At 35.1% G+C, this 23,681-nt stretch overlaps 2 protein-coding genes across 2 annotated transcripts; both read left to right on the top strand.

Annotated features, from left to right (window-relative positions):
• Positions 1-1,130: 1,130 nt before the first annotated feature.
• LOC132064811 (uncharacterized) lies at positions 1,131-9,139 on the top strand. The gene is made up of 9 exons (XM_059457932.1): positions 1,131-1,413; positions 2,031-2,111; positions 2,821-2,941; positions 3,061-3,155; positions 4,968-5,039; positions 6,671-6,934; positions 7,048-7,156; positions 7,954-8,140; positions 8,704-9,139. Exons 1-9 carry the CDS (start codon positions 1,390-1,392, stop codon positions 8,783-8,785), a joined length of 1,035 nt encoding a protein of 344 aa, XP_059313915.1. The 5' UTR covers positions 1,131-1,389; the 3' UTR covers positions 8,786-9,139.
• Positions 9,140-21,185: 12,046 nt separating this feature from the next.
• LOC132062813 (transcription factor bHLH84-like) lies at positions 21,186-23,580 on the top strand. The gene is made up of 5 exons (XM_059455302.1): positions 21,186-21,777; positions 22,052-22,327; positions 22,424-22,489; positions 22,584-22,649; positions 23,122-23,580. Exons 1-5 carry the CDS (start codon positions 21,250-21,252, stop codon positions 23,221-23,223), a joined length of 1,038 nt encoding a protein of 345 aa, XP_059311285.1. The 5' UTR covers positions 21,186-21,249; the 3' UTR covers positions 23,224-23,580.
• Positions 23,581-23,681: the final 101 nt, after the last annotated feature.

Raw genomic sequence — 23,681 nt, 5'->3', positions numbered from 1 at the left:
TAAAAAGTTTCACGTCTTTTTTGTTTTTAAATTTTTAATTTATAGATTTATTATGTCTAATTTACATACAATTTTGTTATTTTTTCCAATGTTTTAAAAATGTTTTTCACCTATAATTTCTATCTCATCTAAAAGATTCTTATTATATTATCTAAATCTTTTGGTTTTTTATTACTCCTATCTTTTCTATCCCTGTTTTAAAATTATATAATTCTGTTTCTATATCTATTAAAGTATAATTTTTTTCTATTAGATTATCATCGTCTAGACCTCTTAGACCATTTTTCAAAGATTTTTTTAAGCAAATTGAAAATTTTGATGGGAAAATGTAGCTACAATTTATAATTTTGTAAGGTTCTATAAGTTGTGCAATCTAAGAGTTAGTAGGCGTTAGGACATACGATTTCATGTCATGGATTCATGTCATGAGATGAAATTGCATGTCCAAACACTGATTTCATCTCATGACATGAAATCCCAAATCATCCAATAAGGCATGATTTGGAATTTCAAATCATGATTTCAAAAATTTTAAATATAAAACTTGACCCATAAGTTTTAATTTTATAAAAAAAAGACCCATAAGTTAGTAGATATTTTTAACAATTACTCCCACCAACCATTTACCCACCTCATTAACTTCTACCAACCTTTATTTATGTGGGAGGATTATATTAAAGAGTAGTTACATTACTATTCACGTTAAATTTTCATTTTTATTGAACTAAAGTTTGATCAATTGATGTTGTATTTTTTAGAAAGACCTTCCAGTAGCATATTAATTTTGTTATGAACTATGACTTGCTCATTTGGTAAGATTGTACAACAATTGAGAAAGTTTTGATACTTTTCACAACTTAAGGGTTTTTTATGTCTATAAGAAAAAATACTATTTAAGAAATTCAAATTGCATGTTCAAAAGAATTTTATCTCGTGATTTCAAATCATGTCCAAACGGCTTTAGAACCCTAATTCTGACATTCTCCCAAAAAGTAATTTTTCAAGTGTTATATTTGCACATATATATTTTTAAAAAATAGGGATAAAATGCAAATGGTTACCTTTATAGACATAGCCCCTCAAGTGGTTTGGGATACCAAAAGAAAGCCCAAAACTAAGCCCAAACTCCACCGATCCAGTAAGTAAGCAGCTCCATCGTCATCAAACCAATCCCAACTTCCAAACACCGAAACGGATCTGTAAACTCCCCTTAAACTAAACATAAATCTGAATTTGTTTCCGCTACACAACACTGGAGTCTCTGTCTCTGAATTCCACATTTGATTTGCGAAATTCGAATTCTCCGAAACCTGAAAACCCTAACAATTTTCTGTTTATCGAATCACCGATCTCAAACTCATCTATTTCACTGTTACTTTAGCCAATGCAATGGTGGTCTGCAAATGTCGAAAGGTATGCGATAGATGAGTTGTTAGTTTAGATGATCAAACAATTTTTTAATTTCGAAAATGTGCGTTTCTATTGCAATTTGATCGGATCGGATGTTTATAATTGTCATTTCAAGCTTACATTGCTAATTTTACTGAATTTCAGCTATTAGTATTCTTATTATTTGTATCTGGAAAGGGAATTTGAATTAACGGTTTCCAGGACGCGAAGTGAAAGAATTGACAGGATTTAGCTTAAGCCTAACATCAAAGGCAAGGCAAGATTTTATCAAAAAAATTAACTCAAAGGACGAATCGAATAATAGCTGAAGAATACTCCTAGACATAAAATATGTGGTGATTTGAACACTAGCATTCTTTTCCAATAAGTAAATCTAGTGGATTTTGGTGATGTATGTCTTTGATTCATGTATTTAGCGCCAGTAACCTTTCTGTAATTTTCTATATCCTTAAATTTGTACACAGGAAACTGCTTTGTTTATATTTTCGCAAATTTTTTCCTTTAAATTCTCAGCTATGGCTGGGTTGTTTGCTGGCAATTTCATGATTCATGGTCATTGACGAATTTGACTGGTGATGTTTTGTATGATTAATTGAAGCGAAAATTTTATTGGATTGCAGGCAACTAAATTATACTGTTTTGTGCACAAAGTCCCTGTTTGTGGAGAATGCATATGCTTTCCTGAGCATCAAATATGCGTGGTATTGTATTTTGCTATTTTTCTTTCGTCTTTTACGATATTAAGTTACTTAGTATTGGAATCCATTTGCTTGCAGTTATTTGTGCTGAGCTCGCATATTTATTTACCATTTGTATCAACATGCGAATTTTATTTATCGGTGAAGTGATGGAACTTTTATATGATTCCACTGATATCTGTATACATAAAACAACCATATCTTTCAATTTTTGGTCCAAATTCTGGAGCCATCGAATGCAATATCTTTTTTGTTTGATAGGATATATGTTTGATTTATCATTAATGGCTAATTATATTATGAAAGAGCTGTTTGAGAACGTAGCTTGAAGAAGTTAGAAGGTGCCAATGTAATCAATCTTCTCATCAGCGATTTTGATCAAAGCCAATACTGGTATGCTGATTGAGTAGTCATTCCGAATTTCTGATGTATCCACTAACGAAGTTCTTGATGATCAAGATATATAAATTGTTGTTCATTTTTTGTTTCTGTTGGGTATTGTACACTAATGTTTCTGAGACCTGATCGGTTAATATCCTTCATGGGAATCTGGATTATGCTATCCACCTTGTTGCATTGTTTTTAATCAATTTTTATTTGCTACATTCTTGTCGAGCTGTTTTTTTATTTTTTATCTGGCTTCAAATGAGGTCCACTTGCTTTCTTTTGTCTTCCATCGTTTTGCATTTCCTGTAAGAAATCCCAATTTCAGATCCGCACCTATTCAGAGTGGGTCATAGATGGAGAGTATGATTGGCCTCCAAAATGCTGCCATTGTCACTCTGTGCTTGAAGAGGGAACTGATGCTGGGACAACTCGGTTGGGTTGCTTGCGTATGTAATCTTATTGCGATATATAAAATGCGCTCCCTTAACAAGTTGCTAACATCTCTTACAGTATAAGTTACTCTGGTGGTTGCTTTTTGCGTTACTCTGGTGGTTGCTTTTTGCAGATGTAATACATACAAATTGCTTGGTTTCGCATATAAAATCTTTTCCACCACACACTGCTCCAGCTGGTTATGTCTGTCCTGCATGTTCAACTTCGGTATGTTCTGCCTTCCACAGTTATCATTCAATTATTTTATGTTGATCTTGTTCATAAGAAGTTGATTGTCAAGAAACTTCTCCGGAAGAAATGGCTGGATCGGAGGCTCCCAGGGCTTTGGTCTAGTGGTAAGACGACAACATGTTTTATGTGTATTAGGCGCATGTCACGGGTTTGAACCCTACCATCGACAAATGCCTGATATTTAAGTGGAGAAGGGTAGTGGGGCGGCCACGGTACCCACCAAGTTTTGAACTGTGTTCCATTAGCCCTAAGAAAAGAAATGGCTGGATTGAGGTGTGAATTTCAGCAGTGGTCGTTTGCTAGGATACGTAAGAGTCATTAACACATCGTCAGTATCTTATCTGCAGTTACTGAAAAGCCTTCCAAATATATGTTTACTAAAGAAATCAGGTTGAAATGATGGTTATGTTGGTGGCCTATTGAAAGACCACATCTCTTTATTAGTGGATCTGCCAGAATGCTTGTTGAATAGATTGAGAATCTTTTCATTTAATCACAAAATATTCAAACCATAATGCAACAATTACTAGTAACAGATATCAATGATAGTCTGAAATGGTTAATCAATGACAATTCCATGATATGTTTAGCGAAAATCTCTAACCAAGATGTAAATTCATAGCTGCATATGTGATGAAATAATGAGCCTTTCTCTGGAAAAAAGGAGCCACACATACTGAGAAGAGTCTGGGATTATGCCGTACTTAACATAAAAGGAGAAATGAGAGAAAGAGAGATATAGACAATTCCGCAAGTGTATTAGCATAAACATGTTCATGAAAAAAAGCATGGAGGGTGGAAGCCTGTGAGACTAGAAAAGAATAGGCAAGTCGTAGGCAAGTCGAGTCTCCAATGGACTTCATATGTCATCAGTCAGTGCAAAAATATTAAACAATTTTTAGCCAGTTAAACTGTTATTTAACAACATGCTTGCCTTGAGACCGTTCTAATGATGATTATCTCTTAAACTGGTTTTTTCTACTTATCAATAAAATAAAATGGTTATTTCCAAAGTGGAACATTTCTAATGATCTCAAAATGGTGACTTGAGTTGTTATAATTGAATTTATGTTGAAAAGAGCTTTAGTAGTCACCTGAATTAGAAGAGACTCTTTGTAGCACTTCACCATCTGCTTTTTGTTCCTGTTCGTTAAAGAATTTAACAAAAGTAGCAGTAAAAAGAGAAAAGAAAATATATGTTCCATTATCCGCAAGTCTATTTCTCAATGAATTCGTGAGTGTTTGCTGTTTAAAGGAGGCTAGGATGGATGTCTAGCTGGTACTTTCTGACTTAAATCTGTTTGCGCATGGAGTCGCTATCTTATGTTTTTGCGGTTAACCGGTTAACTAATAGATTTTTGTTCTAGTTAAGAGGCTAAAAGATGATTTGTTTTAGCTCATTGGGCATTGGTCTAGTGGTAAGAGCGTAGCTTGTGATGCGTGGGTACGGCGCACGTCACGGGTTTGAATCCTGCCATAGACAAAAGCCTGGTAATTAAGCGGAGAAAGGTAGAGGGGCAGTCCCATAGTTCGCCGAGTTCCGAATGTTGTGCCGTTGACCCTCTGGGATTTCTCAGTTATAAAAAAAGATGATTATTTTATTGATAAGCAGAAAAAAATGAGTTTAGGAATAGCCATTTTGAGATCATTAGAGATGCTCCACTTTGGATATATTGGCATCAAAGCTTAGTGTTGTTTTGATTTGCTCTGATGCATGGCCTTAAGCTTATTTTGGCTGTATTTATTCTCAATCATGATTGATGTCCAGGAGGTGCTTTCTTGATGCAGATATGGCCTCCTAAAAGTGTTAAAGATTCAGGATCACGCCTTCATACAAAGTTGAAAGAAGCTATTATGCAGGTAATTGTGTTGTCAGTTGCAGGCAGGTGCCCTTTTGGGTTATTTATTTATTGGGATATTTTTGCTTTGTCATGATTATGGAGGTGCTTCTGTTTGGTGCCTGATTTGAGAATATTATACGATGTTAATTGGATTATCATGCGAAACTATTTTAAATGATTCTAGTAATAAAATGTTTATAACCTTTTGTGTCTGTGTGCTTCTTTGAGCTGAGAAACTCACATAAAAGTAGCTTATTTGGACTACTATAGGAAAAACAACCTGATACTGGATTTGATCCAGACTTTCATAATGCTGCTTAAACACCTTCCATTGGTTTAGCTGACTCCTTCAGGATCTTTCTGAACTTCTAGTTGTCTCCTTCTTGAAGTGCACTTTTTCAGGGTTGTGACAGCTAAGGTTATTATTTTACTGACATGATGGCTGTTAAGCAATCAAATTGTGATTTTATATCTCCTTCACCAAGTGAAGCTCGGTGGGTGTTTCCTTGTTACTCTGTTTACTTTCCCTTTTGGTCGTGGAGGTTTGTTTTCACAGTTGTATGTAGTGACTATGGTCAGTTGCCTTGATGACATTTGGCGCAGAGTAGTATTCAGTAGCAAATAGGTTTTATCTTTTGAAGCATGTTAATTTCTTAATAAGGGTTGACAAATAATAGTGTGATAAATGCATAGGACTTTTGGTTAGACAGGCACTGTACTGCTGGTTGCACTTCATTTACTATTTAAGTGGTTCAAGAAAACTGTCTTGTGAAAAAGTCACAATATTAAAAAAAAAAGGCACAATTAAGTTTGAGTATTCACTGTGCTTTTCTGTTTGACTTTGTCCATCCATACCCTCTTGTTAATAACTTAATTATCGACCCTCTTTGTTTTTCTTTTAAAGTAATATATCTCATGTTTTGAATAATTTTTATCTTTACGGGGTGTTTTGTCGTTTGTGCGACTTGAAATGCATACCATGTAAAATATCTTACTGTGGAGAACTACTTTAGATCATTTTCTGATATTTGGTTGGCATAGAGGTAGGTTACATATGGTAATGGGGGACAATGAATGGTAAGTACTGAAGATTTATACAGCAATGTCAGCGTGTTGGTTGAAGTGACATTGATTTAGACGTTACATTTGGTTAGCCCATCAACGTCATAAGTCATTTTCTCATGTCAGTGTTAAATTAAAACATCTTGATCAGTTTACCTCAACCATAATGGAGAATGAACTTTCTAGTTTATCTTGATTTTACTGGAATACACTCTCGACATTTCACCATATGTAGTATTAACTGCTGCATGTATGAATATTGAATTTATATTCTGTCATATCTATGTGCCATCATATTAATCGGCTACCATGTGAACCTTCTGTCTTCTGCAAACCAGACTCTGATCGTAGTACATCGTACCTGAATTTCATGTCCATTAGCTGGCACTCGTTAGATGAAAATTTCATGGTATTATGTGGTATCTTGGCTACGGGATTTTTTGCTTTCTGTTTCGCTTTAGGAGGGGAAGAGGTTGGTTTGTTGGGGGGGGGGGGGGGGGGGGGGTTAGCGAATCCATCTTCTAGCAAACAAACCAGTTGTGAATCCAGTGGTACTGAAGGCCATGCTGATCTTTTGCTGCTTTGCAGACTGGCCTGGAGAAAAATTTGTTTGGAAACCATCCAGTGACTCTGCCAGGAACAGACCCTCGAGGTCCTCCACCTGCTTTTGCTTCTGATCCGTTGAAGCATGTTTCAGCTGGTGGAAAAGATTCTGGAGGATTAGCTGCAATTGCGACAGGTTCTTCCAAGCCTGCAAGCATGGACATTGTGGAGATAGATGACCCCACCTCAGCATCTTCATCTGTGCCTAATCATGAGACCAATTTCATGAAAAGCACAAGTCCTTCCGGTGTAAGCAATTTTTTTTTTTCAATGTTGGAAGAGGCGTATTATGTACTGCAGATTTTGATTTTGTTTGTTGTTTGGGTTAATTTGCATCTTATTCACAATGACACTCCTCGCAGCCTGGAGCCACCACACGAAAGAACACAGTGCAAGTAGAAAGGCAAAACTCTGAAATATCATACTTTGCTGATGATGAAGATGGAAAGCGGAAAAAGTACACAAAGAGGGGTGAGCTCTCTTCCTTTTGATAATGTGTATATCTTTCCTAAGTGAGCTCCAGGAGTCAAATGAAAGAAAAAATATCAATTTGCAACTTATACTTTTTCCTATGCCTTTATTGTTGATTTTATTTTTCTGGGATAGTTTTGCCACTTGGAAATTTGTATATATCGGTCTCATTTTGAAAGTGTTGGGACTTTTCTGAAAAGTAGGAAGTATGATGAACTAGCTTTTTGTTCTCTGTATTTCTTGGAGCTTTTTCTTGTCAAAGGCCCCTTTGTTGAAACCTCTACCTTAATATATTCATGCTAGTTGTATTGTGATTTTGAGATTTGTCGAACTAAGTCTTTAAAACAGGGATGAGGTAGACCTCCCAGTGCACCAGCCGTTCCGTGCCAGAATGTGATTTAATATGTAAAAGGGGATCAGTTGAACCTAATCACATGGAGTAAAGTTGTTTGAAAAGACCTATAATCTCTCGGAATCCGTACCTTTCTTAGCAAAGAACATTATCCATATAAGTGATATCAACTACTTCGGATTTAAGTTTAGTTGTTGTGGTATAATTACGTTAAGTCTGGTACTTGTCAGGAGTCTTTGATGTTAGACAGAGATCTGTTTATTAATGCTAGGGAGCATGAGATTTAGCGAATTCTTAGCTTTAGAGAAACATCACCTGTCCTAAAAGATGAGTTACTGAATAGGGAATGAGACAAACCAAACAGAGCGGATTAGATATATAAGATTCTTGTAGCCGACCCAACTGATGTAGTGGCTGTTGTCAAACTAATGTCTTTTATTAACAGGTTCATTTCGCCATAAGTTTCTGAGATCATTGCTCCCATTTTGGTCGAGTTCCTTACCAATTCTACCAGTAACTGCACCACCACGAAAAGATGGATCAAATGCTGATGAAGTCACTGAAGGTCGTCAGCGCCATCACAAGTCTTCAAGAATGGATCCAAGAAAACTCCTCCTCATTATAGCGATCATGTAATGCTGATTCTCATTCTTGGATTCCCATTTTATTGCTTCCTTTCTTGATCAATTTTATTATGTTGAATTCTGCTTCTTTATTATACATATATTTAAATAGAAAATAGTTGAGGTAGAAGGCTTGATAGATGATACTTTGAAGATTAGGAGATCTTGAAACCATGTTTAATTTTTTGTCATAGTGTTATGAACTTGTAGAGATTGACATGTCATCATGTCACCTGCCCTTTAGTTCTGTTGATTTAGCATCAGGACAGTATTAGTATTTAAAATTTTCCAAATATAGTTGCCTGCCCCTTTTACTACTATGGAAAGACTGCAAGTTATAAACATAGATAAAATCTGGTTCACAAACCCAGCTTCAATAGAAAGTACAATAAAAAGACAAAAAATACCTCCCGGAGAGAAAAGAAGTTTGCTGGCTGACACCCTAAGATTACCTGTCGATTCAGGATAAAGCTAGTTGTCAGACGACAATGTAAAGTTTATGTGTATTATTATCATTATTATTAGGTTTAGTTTTTGGTTGGCATGAAACTTCTCTCCTTTCTTTCGTGCAGGGCTTGCATGGCAACCATGGGTATCCTATACTATAGAATTGCTCAGAGTGGTCTAGATGAGGAGCTGCCTGATAATGAATAGTGGTAAGTTTATGGCCATAAAGTTTTTGGCGGCGTGAGTTACGGCTATATATCACTCATCAACGGGACCGACAGAGTTGCTTATTCTTCTGCTACTTGTACGTGCTCAATCTTTGTTGTCATCATGTCACTGTTTTGGGTGGAAACAAATTCTTGGTATCCTGTGATTTATAGAGAACTTGTCTTATGACAACGATTAATGCCTCCCCAGCTTCCCTGTACCTCATTGATAGCCTTCTCTCTCTTTCCTCCCATTTCTTTTTCTTGTTTGGTTTTTTAGTTAATTCTGTTTGGTAGTTAAATGGAGTAACATGCTGAAATGAAATAATATCGCGTCTTCTCATTGTTTTTGTAATCGATTAGATTCTGTTAATGACTCTGAAATTGATGAAATCATGTGATCAATATGAAGAATTTGATTTAACAAGGATATGCAAGCCTAAGAAATGTTTTCCTCCTCGGGAAAGCATTTCCATGTAAATATGTCAGGAAAAGTTCGGATATTTTGGAAAACTATGTAGAGATGTTTTTAGCCTTTTCTGCAGGCCGGGACTCACATTAATAGGAACATTTCGTCCCAGAATATAACTTCTTTATGCAAAGCTTCATGCATGTTATTTTGAAGGTTAAGAAAAAATATCTATTGCTTGCATCATTGATGAACTTTACTCACTTCTTGCGGGGTACTTGGACTTTTAAGTACATCCCTGATATCTACATCGTTCTCTTTTCTTGTTCATCTTCTAATCATGTCAATAATGTCTGTATGTAACCATGAAATCAAGTGAATATGACGTATGGAATGTAAAGTCAACTTTCGTCAAGCTTTAGGTTCTGCTGCTCCGGGTTTTAAACCTTCGACAGCAAGATAGCGGTCCAAGTATTTTCAGGCAATACGGGCAGACTCCCCGCCCTCACTGTCACTCCTCCACAAGAAGTGTTGAACGGAAGTGGGGGTGATGGAGTGGGGTCTGCTCTTGCAACTTGAGGGGGAAGAGAGAAATTTGAACACAAAGAATGTCAGTACTATGCGTAGTTCATAGGAACAAGGGAAGAAGAACTAAACTACACAACTAATCAAGTTGTCTGTTATGCGTTATCAGAAATGGATTTATTCTTTGTATTCATTGTTTAGAGGCAACGTTTTAATTATTCGTATTTTCCAGCTGTACAAGTATATACCAGTATTGGAGTGGATTTAGCTCCTAGGCTTTTAGGTCCTATCTTATGTGTCCTGGGGCAGGTTCAGTTCTTTCATAAGGGGTAATTTTCGCAAATAGGGTCTTTGGGTGCCACCGCTAAAACATTGACTTCGTTAAAAAGAAGGTACAAAAATTACAAAAATTAACAGTTATGTCAGAATCTAGAGAAAATCTGGCAGATCTCTAGGATTTCTTGTTTCATATTGGGCGAGACTTGTCTTAACAATAAGTTATGCTACTTGTCAGGACTTTGGCGACTTTAGGATTTCTTATTTCATATTGGACGAGACTTGTCTGAACAATAAGTTATGCTACTTGTCAGGACTTTGGCGACACATACTGGTGCTTCGTTAGGATTATAGTCACAAGATTTGCTTTAACAATAAGTTACGATAATCATCAGGATTTTGGCTACAAGCACAAATGAATAGCTAGAATCTTTTTCAACCACTGTGGTTGAAATTTTGGCTAATGCATGTGGTTGAGACATAAATTAATTTGCTTTTTAGTCAATTTAGGATTAAAAATCTTGCAATAATAAGCTCTCTTGTATTATTAACAGATTTACGAATATTTAGTTCATTTGAAGAAAAAAAAGCATTTTTGTACAAACACATCAATAACTTAGTTTCAGTTTTAACACTTCTATCCAAATGCGTAAACTATCAATAACTTAGTTTCAGTTTTAACACTTCTATCCAAATGCGTAAACTATTAATTTAAAAGCAAAGTTAGAGGGAAAAATAATTTTCACCGCATTTATAAAAAGAAACATTACTAATAGGGTTATCTGGCGAATCATGGGGGAAATTACAATTTCACAGTTAGATATATTTTGAAGAGTACTTCTATAATGCATGAGAAAACGCGTTTTACAAGTCTAGCTTTCAAATGCAATCAAGTGGTAGTAGATATTAGAGATTTTAGATTTGAGCTATGGTAATTAAAAAAATGTCCCGGTAGAAATTCTTATTTAATAAAAAACGTTTTCTTCTTTAGTAGGCCTTACACGATGCAAATTCGGATTGTTTGAAATCACCAAACATCAAGTAAGAGACAAAATAAATTATTAGAACGGATTATATATAAGCAAGCACCCTCTAAAAAGGTAGTGGAGCCAAAAGACAAACTCGAAAATTTTTAGGGTAGCCTCGTCGCATGAGACACGAACGGCTCTTTCATGTCGCAAAATCTTATGCCTTCAAGTATTTGTTAAGACCAATGAAATTATGTGTCCGAAAGAACTCAAATCATTACAAGGATGGAAATTGATCGTATCTTCAAACCATATATTATTCTTATATATATATATATATATATATATATATATAATTAAAGCATATATATATAAATATATATAATATACTTATCAACATCCTCCGCACCAGCCTTGATCTAACATCTTTGAAAAGTCAACTCCATTTTTCAATAAGTTTTGGGACTCTTGGTTTCTTGTTTTTATTGTTCATCTACTTTAAATTATTTTTCATGCAATGTAAGAGCCAGGATTTTCTCTAAAAGCAATCAAAATGTATACAAAAAATTTAACAGAATTCAATATATAGCTTATATACATAAAAAATATTTGCTTATCTAAACAGTGTAATGCTCCGGCATTACCTTGTTCCAGGAGAGTCAATAAACACTTGTCGTAAATTACACTGTATACTCTTTTTGTTAAAAAAATATGATTGTGGAGTGTGGTAATGGTTTTATTTAAATTGTTTTTAAAATTCTATTGGCCTCTTATCTTCCAACAAAACGTTCTTCCAGCGACTAAGGCTTTCAAATGTATTCTCAAGATAAATAAATTAAGTCATACTCCTAGATTAATAAATACAATTATTGTAAGCTTGTTCATGCAATTTGATTAATTTCTATACTGACCTTTTGGAACCTTTGATTTGATTCAATGAGCAAAATACGAAACGACGCTACTCCAATATCTCCGGTCCACTTTGAAATAATCAAAATTGCGTTTTGTTATTTTTCCCATTTTATAAACAGTGTTGATATATTCCAAAATTTTACTTCATATTCCTAATTGATTGATGTTCACTTTCTATTATTTTAAAACGCTCTTTTATATCTGAAGTAGCGAAGGGATTTAAAGCTTTTATGGTTCTAATTAGGATAAGAATCCCTGCTGTGTTAATGGCTGAGTTTGAAGTTAATTTTTTAACATATTTAGTGAATTCTTATCTGAAATATAGAATTTGAGCCCAAAAAAGCCTCTTAGGTTTAAGCGACCCATCATCAACTTATTGCTCTGCCCCTCCGTGTATATATATTGTTTTACAAAAGAAATATAATTTCTTTAGTTGTATATTCAGTGAATCTTTACATATTGTCAAGGCTAGTACAACTGGAGTTACAGCTTATTTTAGTTTACAATGATTGAGACCAAAAATAATACACTATGCTTTATATTTTGGTAATTCTTCTTCTTCTTCTTCTTCTTCTTTTTCTCAAAAAGAAAAATAAAGCACTAGGTTTAAAGAAACAAAAAGCGAACCATCGACTTATTTGCAGTCTGCAGACGTGCAGGCCGCCACTCAATAATTTTTACTGTTCCCTACCAATCGTAATCTGATTTTTTTTTTCCTCTGTTCCCCAATGACATGCATTTCTTCCTGTTGATAGGGAGAAATAGTTCTGATTTTCGAGGATCTATCCTCACTTAAAGAACGAATGTCAATTAATGATAGTTTTTTTGTACTTCACGATAACTGGAAATCACTTGAGTAAGATTACCAAATAGCATGTTTGTTTCTTGTGCTTAAAACTTAGGTTATATTATTGAATATGTTGGCTTCACCCCTGTTATTTAACTTTTCAAGAACAAAAATAGGCCAATATATTGGCCTTTATTAATTTAGTTAAGAAAAGTAAAGAAATGCAAGCAAAGTTCCTTCCAAGATAAAATTTGTCCGTTACTCGGCATTTATATATTTTATGAGTCTAAATGTCCCATGGACTGGTTGTTTCTACGAGCTCATAATTAATGAAGGTCTAAGTGCCAGATACAACTCTTATCTTTTTCTTAGTTTCTGTTTATCCACTCTCTTAATCTAAAGATTAAAGAATCCATAAAAATATTAATTAATCTGTTAAACTCGTGTGGGCGGGCTTTCGATTTTTAACAAAGAGAAAAAGGAAATTGTACTCGTTTGTAAATGTATTATGCATTGTTTCTTTATTAGTGTGATCATTGGATGTTGAGGAATATTTAAGTACATCGTGCAATGGCCGGCACGCGGCAGTCTTCTAGAGATTTACATATCTGCAATATTTATTCGAAATCTTTTACTTTGTGCCCTACATAATATGTGGAACCGAAAATATAAGATTTGAGTCCACTTATTTTCTTTTAAAAAATAAAAATAAAAAGAAAATGCACGCAATTAATGTCATTTGTATGAGACATATAATAAAAAAAATTCGGATGAATTCGAGCTTAAATTATTGCAGTAATATAAATAATTTATACTATCAAGCATCAGGTTAGGTTAAGTTGAATTATCAGCGACATGAAAATTAGCATAACAAGTCAAATACGGTAATTTGAAATATAAGATAATTAATTACTACTCCCTCCGTCCATTTTTTTCTTATTATGTATATAGAATGATAATTTTATTATATCACTCCTAATTATTGCCAAGTATCCTAATGATTGAAAACAACAAACATACTTTAAAATGTGTGCAACAAATAAGAATTTCTTGAATTTTTCAACCTAATAATTAATAATAAGGATAAAATAGGTATGAAATGGTAAATTATATCTTGATTTTTTAAATTGGACAAGTAAAAAATGGAAAGAGGAATTACATGTTATATTCAGTTAAATTATACTATTAATATAAGATTTTCTTACATTACGAGCAGTTTTCATAGGCGTTTCGGGGCTAGTGGCGGCGCGAGGCGTACCAAAAACTCTCCGGGGTGTAAATTAAAATGCGTAAATCCATTGGGCGTACGCCCTAGAATTTGGGGGATAAGTCCCGGGCGCAAAAGCGTAAGCCTCGAGCATAAAGGCGTACGTCCCGGGCGTTAAATTTGATTTTTATTGTTTTGAAAGTATTTTTGCTATAAATTATGATTTTATTCTTAGTATAATGATGTTTATACTTTATTTTATCATGCTTTCATGTTGTACTGATTTTTCCTAAAATATATAAATAAAAAAAGCAACTCGCATAGAAAATAACACTGCCATAAATAGTTTTTTTTAGATGATTATGCCTGAAATTGATATGATAGAGATTTCATAGCACAATGTTCCTGAAGCAACTTTATCCATTTGTTATCATTGCTCTTACACTTTTTGCCCTTCTCCTTCTTTGGATATACAAATAAAGGCCGGTGTAAATATTAGTTGAGGTCGGGAAGAACTAATAGATCTGGAGATTGATGATAAAGTGAATGAAAATTTTATTTAGGCTATTATCATTTTTTGTGTTGTTACCTTTCTCAAATAGTATTTATAATATTTTTTTTTATATTATTGGTGATTTATTTGAATTTATCTGTAGAATTTTAATGAAAACTTTACTTTTGCTTATTTTTTAATAATAAAATTATAAAATTGAAGACGGGACATACGTCCCGTAGATCCATGGACTTACGCCCCGTGTCTCGGGGCTTACGCCTTGTCCCGTGTTGCGTAAAACTACTACATTAAACTATATTTATAAAATATTGTTCAAATTGTGGAAGAGGTCCGTATATTACTGGTGGTTCGACGCGTGTTGAAGCGTTAATCCCGCCGGAATCTCTGGATTCAATTGAAAGACACTTCTCGATGATGAAACATTGAGCATTGTTAGTTGTGTTACATAGACACGTACATCATGACTCATGAGTATGCATCACATAACACCGTGCATAATTCTTTTTTACGCCTAATTCAATTATTTTAACAGGTGGTATGCTTTATGATTCTCCGCCCACTTTTTCATTAATAAGCTTCCTGGTAAAAGTTTGTGTAATTTTTTGTCCATTCTCAATGTACTTCCAAAAAATCGTCAAGAAATACCCACTCTTTTTCAAATTCTTATCACACCTTTGTTAAAGAGCCATGATTCAGTTTTGAATGATGTAATTTCACATTACTGTATCCAAAGAGTTAAGATAGTTGTTTGCAACAAATTTCAAATGCGGAAAATAAACTGCAACAACAAACAAAATATGAAGAAATAGGATTATTTTATTGATGAATATTGCGGGTACAAAAGCTGTTTAATCCCTTGATTCTTCTCTCCTCATATTTCTCCGTAATTCGAGGGCCGTTAGTAGCATATTTCTCGAACGTAGGATGATTTGGATTTGGATGTGTGTGGATTTTCTTGGGATGTATTTGATCTCCACGAAAGGATATTGTGGATCTTCTTGAAGTATTTGATTGTCAAGAAATATCCGGCCACGTGTTGACCTCTTTTTGAATGCCCATTAGTTTATAGGATATTTGATATATGACTTGATCTCTTTGTGAATACCCAGTAGTTTATGAGATATTAGATGCATCTTTAAGGGAATATGTGTCCCTTTATATAGGCGTGAGCTAGATTTTAGGGTAGAGTAGCCTCCAAGAAACCCTACCGAAATTTTAGAGTTTGAAGATGGATTGGACTCATCTTGTAGAGTCCTATTTTAAATCCGGTAAAATTTCGATGTTTACAACAATATATATAGATGTCACGACCCATTTTGACATAAGTCTTGCGGACACTTACCTTCCCCACCTCGGTAAGCGAACCCTCAACCCAACGTTAAGTAAAGACATGAATAATAAATCAAGCAAGTGGAAAAGAATAAATACGTAAGTCTCACAATATTATATAATAGAATATAGTGCAGAATAAGAAAAGTACCCCCAGGGTCTAGTCTAAGTCACACAAGAGCATCTAAAAGGAATAAATGCAAGTCTGGAATAATAATACATAAAACTATCTATGTCTCTGAATAGGAATAAGACATAAATAATAGAGAAGTCTTCAAGGCAGCAAACGGTGCTCATCCCGGAAACTAGGTGTTAATGTTGAAGCGACTTCAGTCACGTGAGACGGAACGGACCAACACTATACTGCGTATTCATAAAGGAATGCGATGGTAAGTCAGTCGAAGACAAAACAACGATTAGTAGGTATCATATAGCTAACACAATTCAGACAATAAAGCAAGATATGCAGAAAAAATAACAAGCATAAGTCAAACATAAACGAAGCCAAGTACACGTCATCGCCTAATTAGAGCATCTAATCCCAAATGTCTCAAGTCTCAATATATCAAATCAGAATCCAACATCACAAGTACAACACCAATCATCTCAAAATAAGCCGTGATGCAATACAATAATGTATAGATGCAATGCCATGCAAATGCTATGTACACATATACTCCGGATGGAAATATCGACATCTCGGTAGCACAACCTAAAGTGACTAGCGAAGTCTAAGTGCCACTCATCCCGGATATTTTCCCAACAGACAGACGAGACCCTGGATCTTTGCCCACGGGGGGTTCTCACCAAAGACCACTCTGGGGGACCCGCGGAGTCCATGCACTCACTCAATCCACTATTCCGGAACTAACATCAGATATCGGACTCTCACGTCACTCTCATTTTAAAATCGAGCTCCAGCTCATCACAGTGTTTCATCAAGTACCAACAGTGTCACAACAATATATCATGAAGAATGAGAGTGCATGTATCAATATCAATAATCATGCTCAATATCACAAGTGCCAACAAAAGAGTACGCCAACAATATATCAGTGTCACAAGTACCAACGGTGGGTACGCCAACAATATCACAATCAAGATGGAACAAAAAATCCCAATATCTATTAGCAACACAAGGCATCAAGCCAACACAATAGAACAATCAATCACAACACAACGGGGTGGCTAGCCCCAATCACGCAACAGGGCCCAACCTAAGATAATATCCAACCCAACTTCATACCCGTAGGTTTACATGCTTTCTCCGACGATATAATCTAAATATATACTTCGCTATACGAAGTCTCACCAAGGGTAAGCCATAACCTACCTGGATGGCCGAACAACAAACACCAATCAATCACTCTTTTGCCTTGCCCTTCCGCTGAGCCTCAAGATCAAAGAAGTCTAGGCATATTCGAAATCTAGATTAGAAATCATGAAGAACGATACTAATATTGCTATCATTCAATTTAGGTCAAATCTAACCCTAGAATTTGAGAAAACGGAGCCCACAAGGTCAAAACGGTAAATTCGGGAGTAAAATATCAAATTAAGCACTAGGTGATCATAACCCAACAACTAATTGCTAATTAACTTAAGGATTCACCTAATTTCGAATTTCAATTAAAACCCCAATTTTGGGTATAAACCCTAACTCTTAAATCTCACAAATTTGCCACAAATAATGAAAGAATCATGTTTATATAGTTACTACTCAACAAATCCATGCTTAATCAAGCTTAATCCACCAACAAATCAGGGTTTTATGATTAACAACTTATTCAAGAAAGAAACCCAAAAACCCTCTCTTATTCTCCAAGTTCTATGGAGTTACTAGCATGAATTCTTACTTAGGAAAGGTAATGGAAGAGCTTAAGATTAGAGAACTTACCCCCAATAGAAATCTGACCAAACCCTCCTCAAATTGCCTCAAATATGCTAAGGAAATATAATATAAGGAATGGAAGGAAATAACGGTTTCAAAGGCCTTTAAATCAAAAAAACTGCCCATCGACCGCTATGACGGTCAATAGGCCGCCATGGCGTCTCTGCATTGGCGGTCAGCGCTACCGCCATGGCGCCACCACATTGGCTGTCAGCCCTACCGCCATGGCGCCACCGCATTGGCGGTTAGCCCTACAGCTATGGCGCCCACCAGACACCAGAAAATTTTAGTGTCTTCCAAATTTGAAATCAACACCCAGAACCACCTCGAAACCTTCCAGACACGAACAAAATATGCAGATATACATAAAAACGCGTTATGAATGCACTCGTGGCCTGAAAATTTCCAATGGAGGTCTCGTTGACCGAGTCAACCCCCGATACCTCATTTTCAACTTCCCAACCCAAGTCCCAAAATGCATCCAAGTGCATTGAGAATCGAACTAGATATACACACAAGTTCTAAATGACCATCCGGACCTCTCGGAATCGACGGATTCCCGAAAAAGGTCCGTTTACCCAAAAGTCAATTTTGAGTCAACTCTTTTTCGCTTTAAGCCCACATTTCACAAGAAGTCGCCCGAATCAAATCTAGACACCTCGGGAAGAGTGTCAACGGTCCCCTCGGGTCAAAATGAGCTAACCAGGCTTGGGAAAGGGTCAAAAGGGCCGGAAATGCAATGACGACCAAACAAGTCGTTACAATAGACTATACTTATAATATAGCAGTGAAAGCATAAAGATAGAGCATACATTAACCTACCCCCACCCCACCACCCACAACACACACACTCACAAAATATCAAACGCCCTTTGGGTAAGAATTTGATTAACTGTTGTCACATCTTTTTCCCTTCTTATTCATAACTCATAAACGTTGTCGGACAATTTATTATGATATTTTGGCATTATTTATCATAGTTTAGATAATGACAAGTCATAATCTGATTACATATAGACTTACTAAAAGTTCTTTATAAGGTCAGTGTATATAATTAAAATGCATATAATAAGAAACTCTCACATTCCAAGTCAGGAAAATGCTAGGTCCACCATCTAGCCAGCTATTGCTTATAAATAATTCGCAAACGTAAGCAGACATAGAATTAGGTTAGTCCATAACCAACAACGTTCCTCTATATTAAAGTATTTCAATTTCAAGTAAGCCGTTGCAAAAAAGATTTTTCTTTTTTGTATAATTGTGTATGTGAAATAGTCCTAATGTCTTCTGCTTTTATTGAGAGGCACTTTGCTGCATTTCACCCAAGCAAACAATATGTGAAAAATATCAAGCACACAGGCGCATTTTCGAATGATGAAAGGAAATAATTAACCTGAATTACATTACAGGGTATGTTAGAAGGCAAAAATCCCCAAAATGGTTGTAAAATAAAACCTTTCTTCACAAGAAAAGAAAAAGAAGCTGGATTAGGAGGAATTTAGCGTGATTCATTGTGGTTGGATTGCGTGTTTACCAAAGGTAATAAATTACCCATCGTTTACTCTAAATCATACTAATTTACCATGGTTAAGTCGTAAAATAAGATGAGAATGTGTATTAATTAGCTACGATTTAGTGATAAAAGCGTATCTAATGACATGAGTCATCTATTGATTTGGTTTGTGTAAACACTAGGTGAGCTAAGTTACTACCTTTTCCTAAAACTGAGGTTAGCAAAAAAGTATATACGCGTTTGTCCAAAATACCATATATTTTTACATGTGACTGACCTGCATTATCTCAGATTAACGGGTTGAGATATGGTTTTATTTGTCTAATTAGAAAATCTAAAGTCTCATTAGTCTATCTTTTATTTATTTACAAGAGATTATCAATAAGATCTACTAGATAATTCCATAGAAACTCTTGATTACTCTCAAAAGGTATCTTTGCATTTTGTTTGATAGGTGACTTCTGCGTTCCGGTTTGATGGATGCGATCTCTTCATCCTTAATAAGAGGTCTCGAGTTCGAGCTATGAAAATGAAAACAATACTAATAGGGAGCGCTGCCCCTTTCAATAGGCCTTACAATGCGTGAATCCGGATTAATTGGGATACCAAAGACAGATAAAAGTACAAAATACAGAAGAGAGTAGGTTAATAAAAATTAGAACTTTGACTTGGAGGAGACGGGAGCTAAGCTAGAAACTTTATTGTCAGACACCAGATAGTTCAAATGTCCACACCCATCACGATCTATGTTTTATTCGATACTGATGTCATTTTCATCAATTAGTGTATTATAATTGTATTATGAATGAAAGACCCGCACGTTCTCTAGATTGCCAGATATGATTCTGCAGTATCTACTTCACCAGATGATATCTTACTTCCATCTTTACCTAACTTGCTCTTTAATACTTGTTGTTGATAATAAGTTAGCACAACAGTTTATCCTTTTCCCAGTACTCCTATGTTCCAATTTATGTTACTCTATCCTTTTTAGTCGGTCCCTAGAAAAATGACTCATTTTTATAGATAATACTCCTTTACTTGCCAAGTATAGACTGGTCACACTTTAAGGAGCCAAAAATAGAATGACAATTTTACTATATCACCATAATTATTGCTAAGTAACCTAATGATTGAAATCAATTAAAGCTTACCAGAAAAATTATGCAGCCAACTAATTGAATATTGGGTTCAAAACTTCACGTATTCCCCATAAAGAAATAGTAATTCAAAGTGTTGGACAAAGGAATTGAAAAATGTTACTTATTAATACTAAGGGTAAAATAGGAACAAAATGGACAACTATTTTTAGCATAAAGGACAAGTAAAAATGGACGGAGGGAGTAACAATCTGTCACTTTTACTTGTCCACAGTGGACTTTGCACTCCCTTAAGAAATAATGATTAAGTGTTTATTTTACCATAATACCCACACTAATTAGTGTATAGCCTCAATGGACTTGGGAAATGATTTACGGAATGAGTTGTTAATGACTTAATGTAAGGATGAAACAGGAAAAGAAACATTTTCTTGTGATATGCTCAAGTGGACAAATAAAGTGAACATTTATTTTTAATTTAATGGACAAGTAAATGTGAGCGGAGGGAGTACCTTTAAACTTTTCATTTTACCTTTAATGAAATGAATTATAGCCACACGAATATGTATGACTTATTTTAAACCACAAATTTCAAAAATCTTTCTTTCATTCACATAAATTGGGACGGAGAGAATATATGTTTGGAATGTAGTTTTCAATCATTTTCTTACAGTTATTTAATAAAATGGAGTTCAAGTCAAGTTTTTTAAGGCCTCTGAAGGGTTCCATTATGTTGTCTATAATTGTTTGAACCAAGTCTGTCTAGTTAGTTGTAGTTGGCCCATTCTGAACAAATAATTGATAGTTAAAAGAGTTAGGGCTACTAATTACGTCCTAAAATATTGAAATACAGTACCTAACAAAGTCAATATATCCATTGTGACATTCCTTTTAAGTTGTTTTATGTGTAGGAATATGCTTATATATATTTATAGGTCCAGGTATATGCCTCTATCCTTGATAATTTGAAACGATATATATATCTATCAAATTAATCGAGCATCTCCTGTATACTATAGTCAGAAAAGAGTAATATGGAACCAGTACTGGGAGCCATGTCTGAAGGTGAATGGAGTTCCTTAAGTGGAACATGTTCTACTGAGGAGGCTAATTTCATGGCACAGTTATTTGGTAGCTGTCCAAATGAACAACCTAGTAGTTCTAACATAGGACTTCCAATTTTTTGGACAAATCATAATGAAGTTTCAATGTATTCTTCAGAAGAGACTAATAATAGTAGCATGTACCATTTCCAAAGTAGTAATTTTCAACCAATGTCGTTGAGAAATAACTCTTCAATGACATTGGATCAGAGTAGTGTGGAAGATAGAGTGAGTTACCCTTCTCCTCAGGTGCCTCCAGCTAACAATATAATCGAAGCGGATGCAATTGAATTTTTGAACAAAGAAGTAAGCAATGACAGCATGGAATCAGGTGAACACATGCCTGATGAATCTTTTCTTCATGGAAAAGGCTTGCAGCTAGGAAGAGAATATGATCAAATGCAAGTTCCAGAGCAATCAGAAAGCTCTAAGAAAAGATCCCGGTCGCCTCCTGATCATGTGAGTCTCATCTGACTTAATTGTAATGTTTCATCTGATTAATTTTAGACTGATAATTCACTACAAAAAGAAACTGGAATTAGCTATGAACTTGGTCGCTAGTCCGTCGCTAATTGCTTGTAGCTAACAAACCTTTTTAACAGTTCGTCACTAAATAGGATTAGCACGGATTTTGCTGTTTAGCTACAGAATTTGTCCGTCGCTAATTCTTGTTTTTTTAGTAGTTATGGATCATCTTGTAGTTTCTAATTATATATATTCTCTATTAATATAGGTCCCCAAGAACAAGAGAAGCGTAAAGCCAAAGAAGAACATGAAGAGTGTTGATGCTGATGAGGAGATTGGAAAGGAAAACAATAATAATAATGTGCTTCACAGGCAGAGTTCATTTAGTTGCTGCTCAGAAGATGAATCTAATGTTTCTAATTATGAGTTATATGGATTGGCTTCGAGTGATAACTCAAAAGGAGTTTCTGCTCCCCTCAGCTCTAAAGGAAAATCCAGAGCCAACAGGGGCTCAGCAACCGATCCCCAGAGTCTGTATGCAAGGGTAATTAGCAACTGCATTGTAATTGTTATCCAATTTGTCTAAATGTTGGTCGCTTATAAGCCTTTTTTATTGATATATTTATTTCTGTTATTTCAGAAAAGAAGAGAGAGAATTAACGAGAGATTGAGGATCTTGCAGAGCCTCGTCCCTAACGGAACAAAGGTATGTAGAGTTGTACACATTGAAACTGCATTAGCTAATTGACATGTAATCTGCTGTGAAAAATGGAACCTGATTAGCAAGGTTTTCATGATAGGTTGATATTAGCACCATGCTTGAAGAGGCTGTTCAGTATGTCAAATTTTTGCAACTTCAAATCAAGGTAACTTATATTTTCTCTTCACATCATGTTTAGAACAGAAATGGTTAAAATTGCTCTTTAACGTATTGGAAATGGCTAAAAAATGTCCTCCTTCCATCTATTGGATCAAAAGTGCCCCTAACGTTATATTCAGGCTTAAAATTGCCCCTCCATTAATGCACAATTATATGACATTTAACTAAATTTTAATTAAACAGGTGGTCTTTATTTATCAATCCACATAAAATTCTGACCCAACACAAAAGGACATTTTTGATCCATTTCTAATACGTTAAGTGCATTGTTGTCAGAGGAGCATCTAAGGTGGATTTTGTCGGTCAAACTGAACTCATTCTTTTTAGCTCGAATTTTATAAGTACAAAAAAGATTTAAATGTGTGTAAACGGACAACAAAATCAAACTCATTACAACCCATTGAGTCTGAATCCTGAATTCGCAGCTAACTATGGTGCTTTTTGTTTGGGTGCTGCAGCTCTTAAGCTCTGATGATCTATGGATGTACTCTCCCATTGCATACAATGGAATGGACATTGGGCTTGACCTGAAGATTGGCATTCCAAGTCCAAAATCGTGAATTGAACATTGAAGCTCAAGGCATGGTTAATTGTGGTGGATTCAGAGCATTATCATACACGTACAAGATGACAAATAAATTATTGCCATTTGTATAATTGTCTAGTTAATTAACACTTTAAACTAAAAATACTTTGGATGTCGTGTTATCCATTACCAACTTATCATTCCACTAATCAAACATTTAAGTGCAATAAGTTCCTCTCTGGCTGCCACGAGACATGAGGGAGGTTTCAATGTTTTTTCTTTTCCTATTTGTTTAGCATTTTCTCAGTATGTTGATCAACAGGAAGTTAAGTTGCATACATTGAGAATGTAAAATAATTTTACGCAGTCAGTGCAATTTAACTAATTATAGCAAGTTATTGTTTTATTTCCAGCTTACGGTATCAGACTTGCTATGAAGAATTACACGTTGTAAGTCACCCTACCCTGATGTGCCCAAAGAACTTAAAACTA

The sequence above is a fragment of the Lycium ferocissimum genome, chromosome 7, assembly GCF_029784015.1.
Source record: "Lycium ferocissimum isolate CSIRO_LF1 chromosome 7, AGI_CSIRO_Lferr_CH_V1, whole genome shotgun sequence".
In the NCBI taxonomy this organism is placed as follows: domain Eukaryota; kingdom Viridiplantae; phylum Streptophyta; class Magnoliopsida; order Solanales; family Solanaceae; genus Lycium; species Lycium ferocissimum.
The sequence above is the reverse complement of the archived record's forward strand: the minus strand, read 5'-3'. Positions and strand labels throughout refer to the sequence as shown.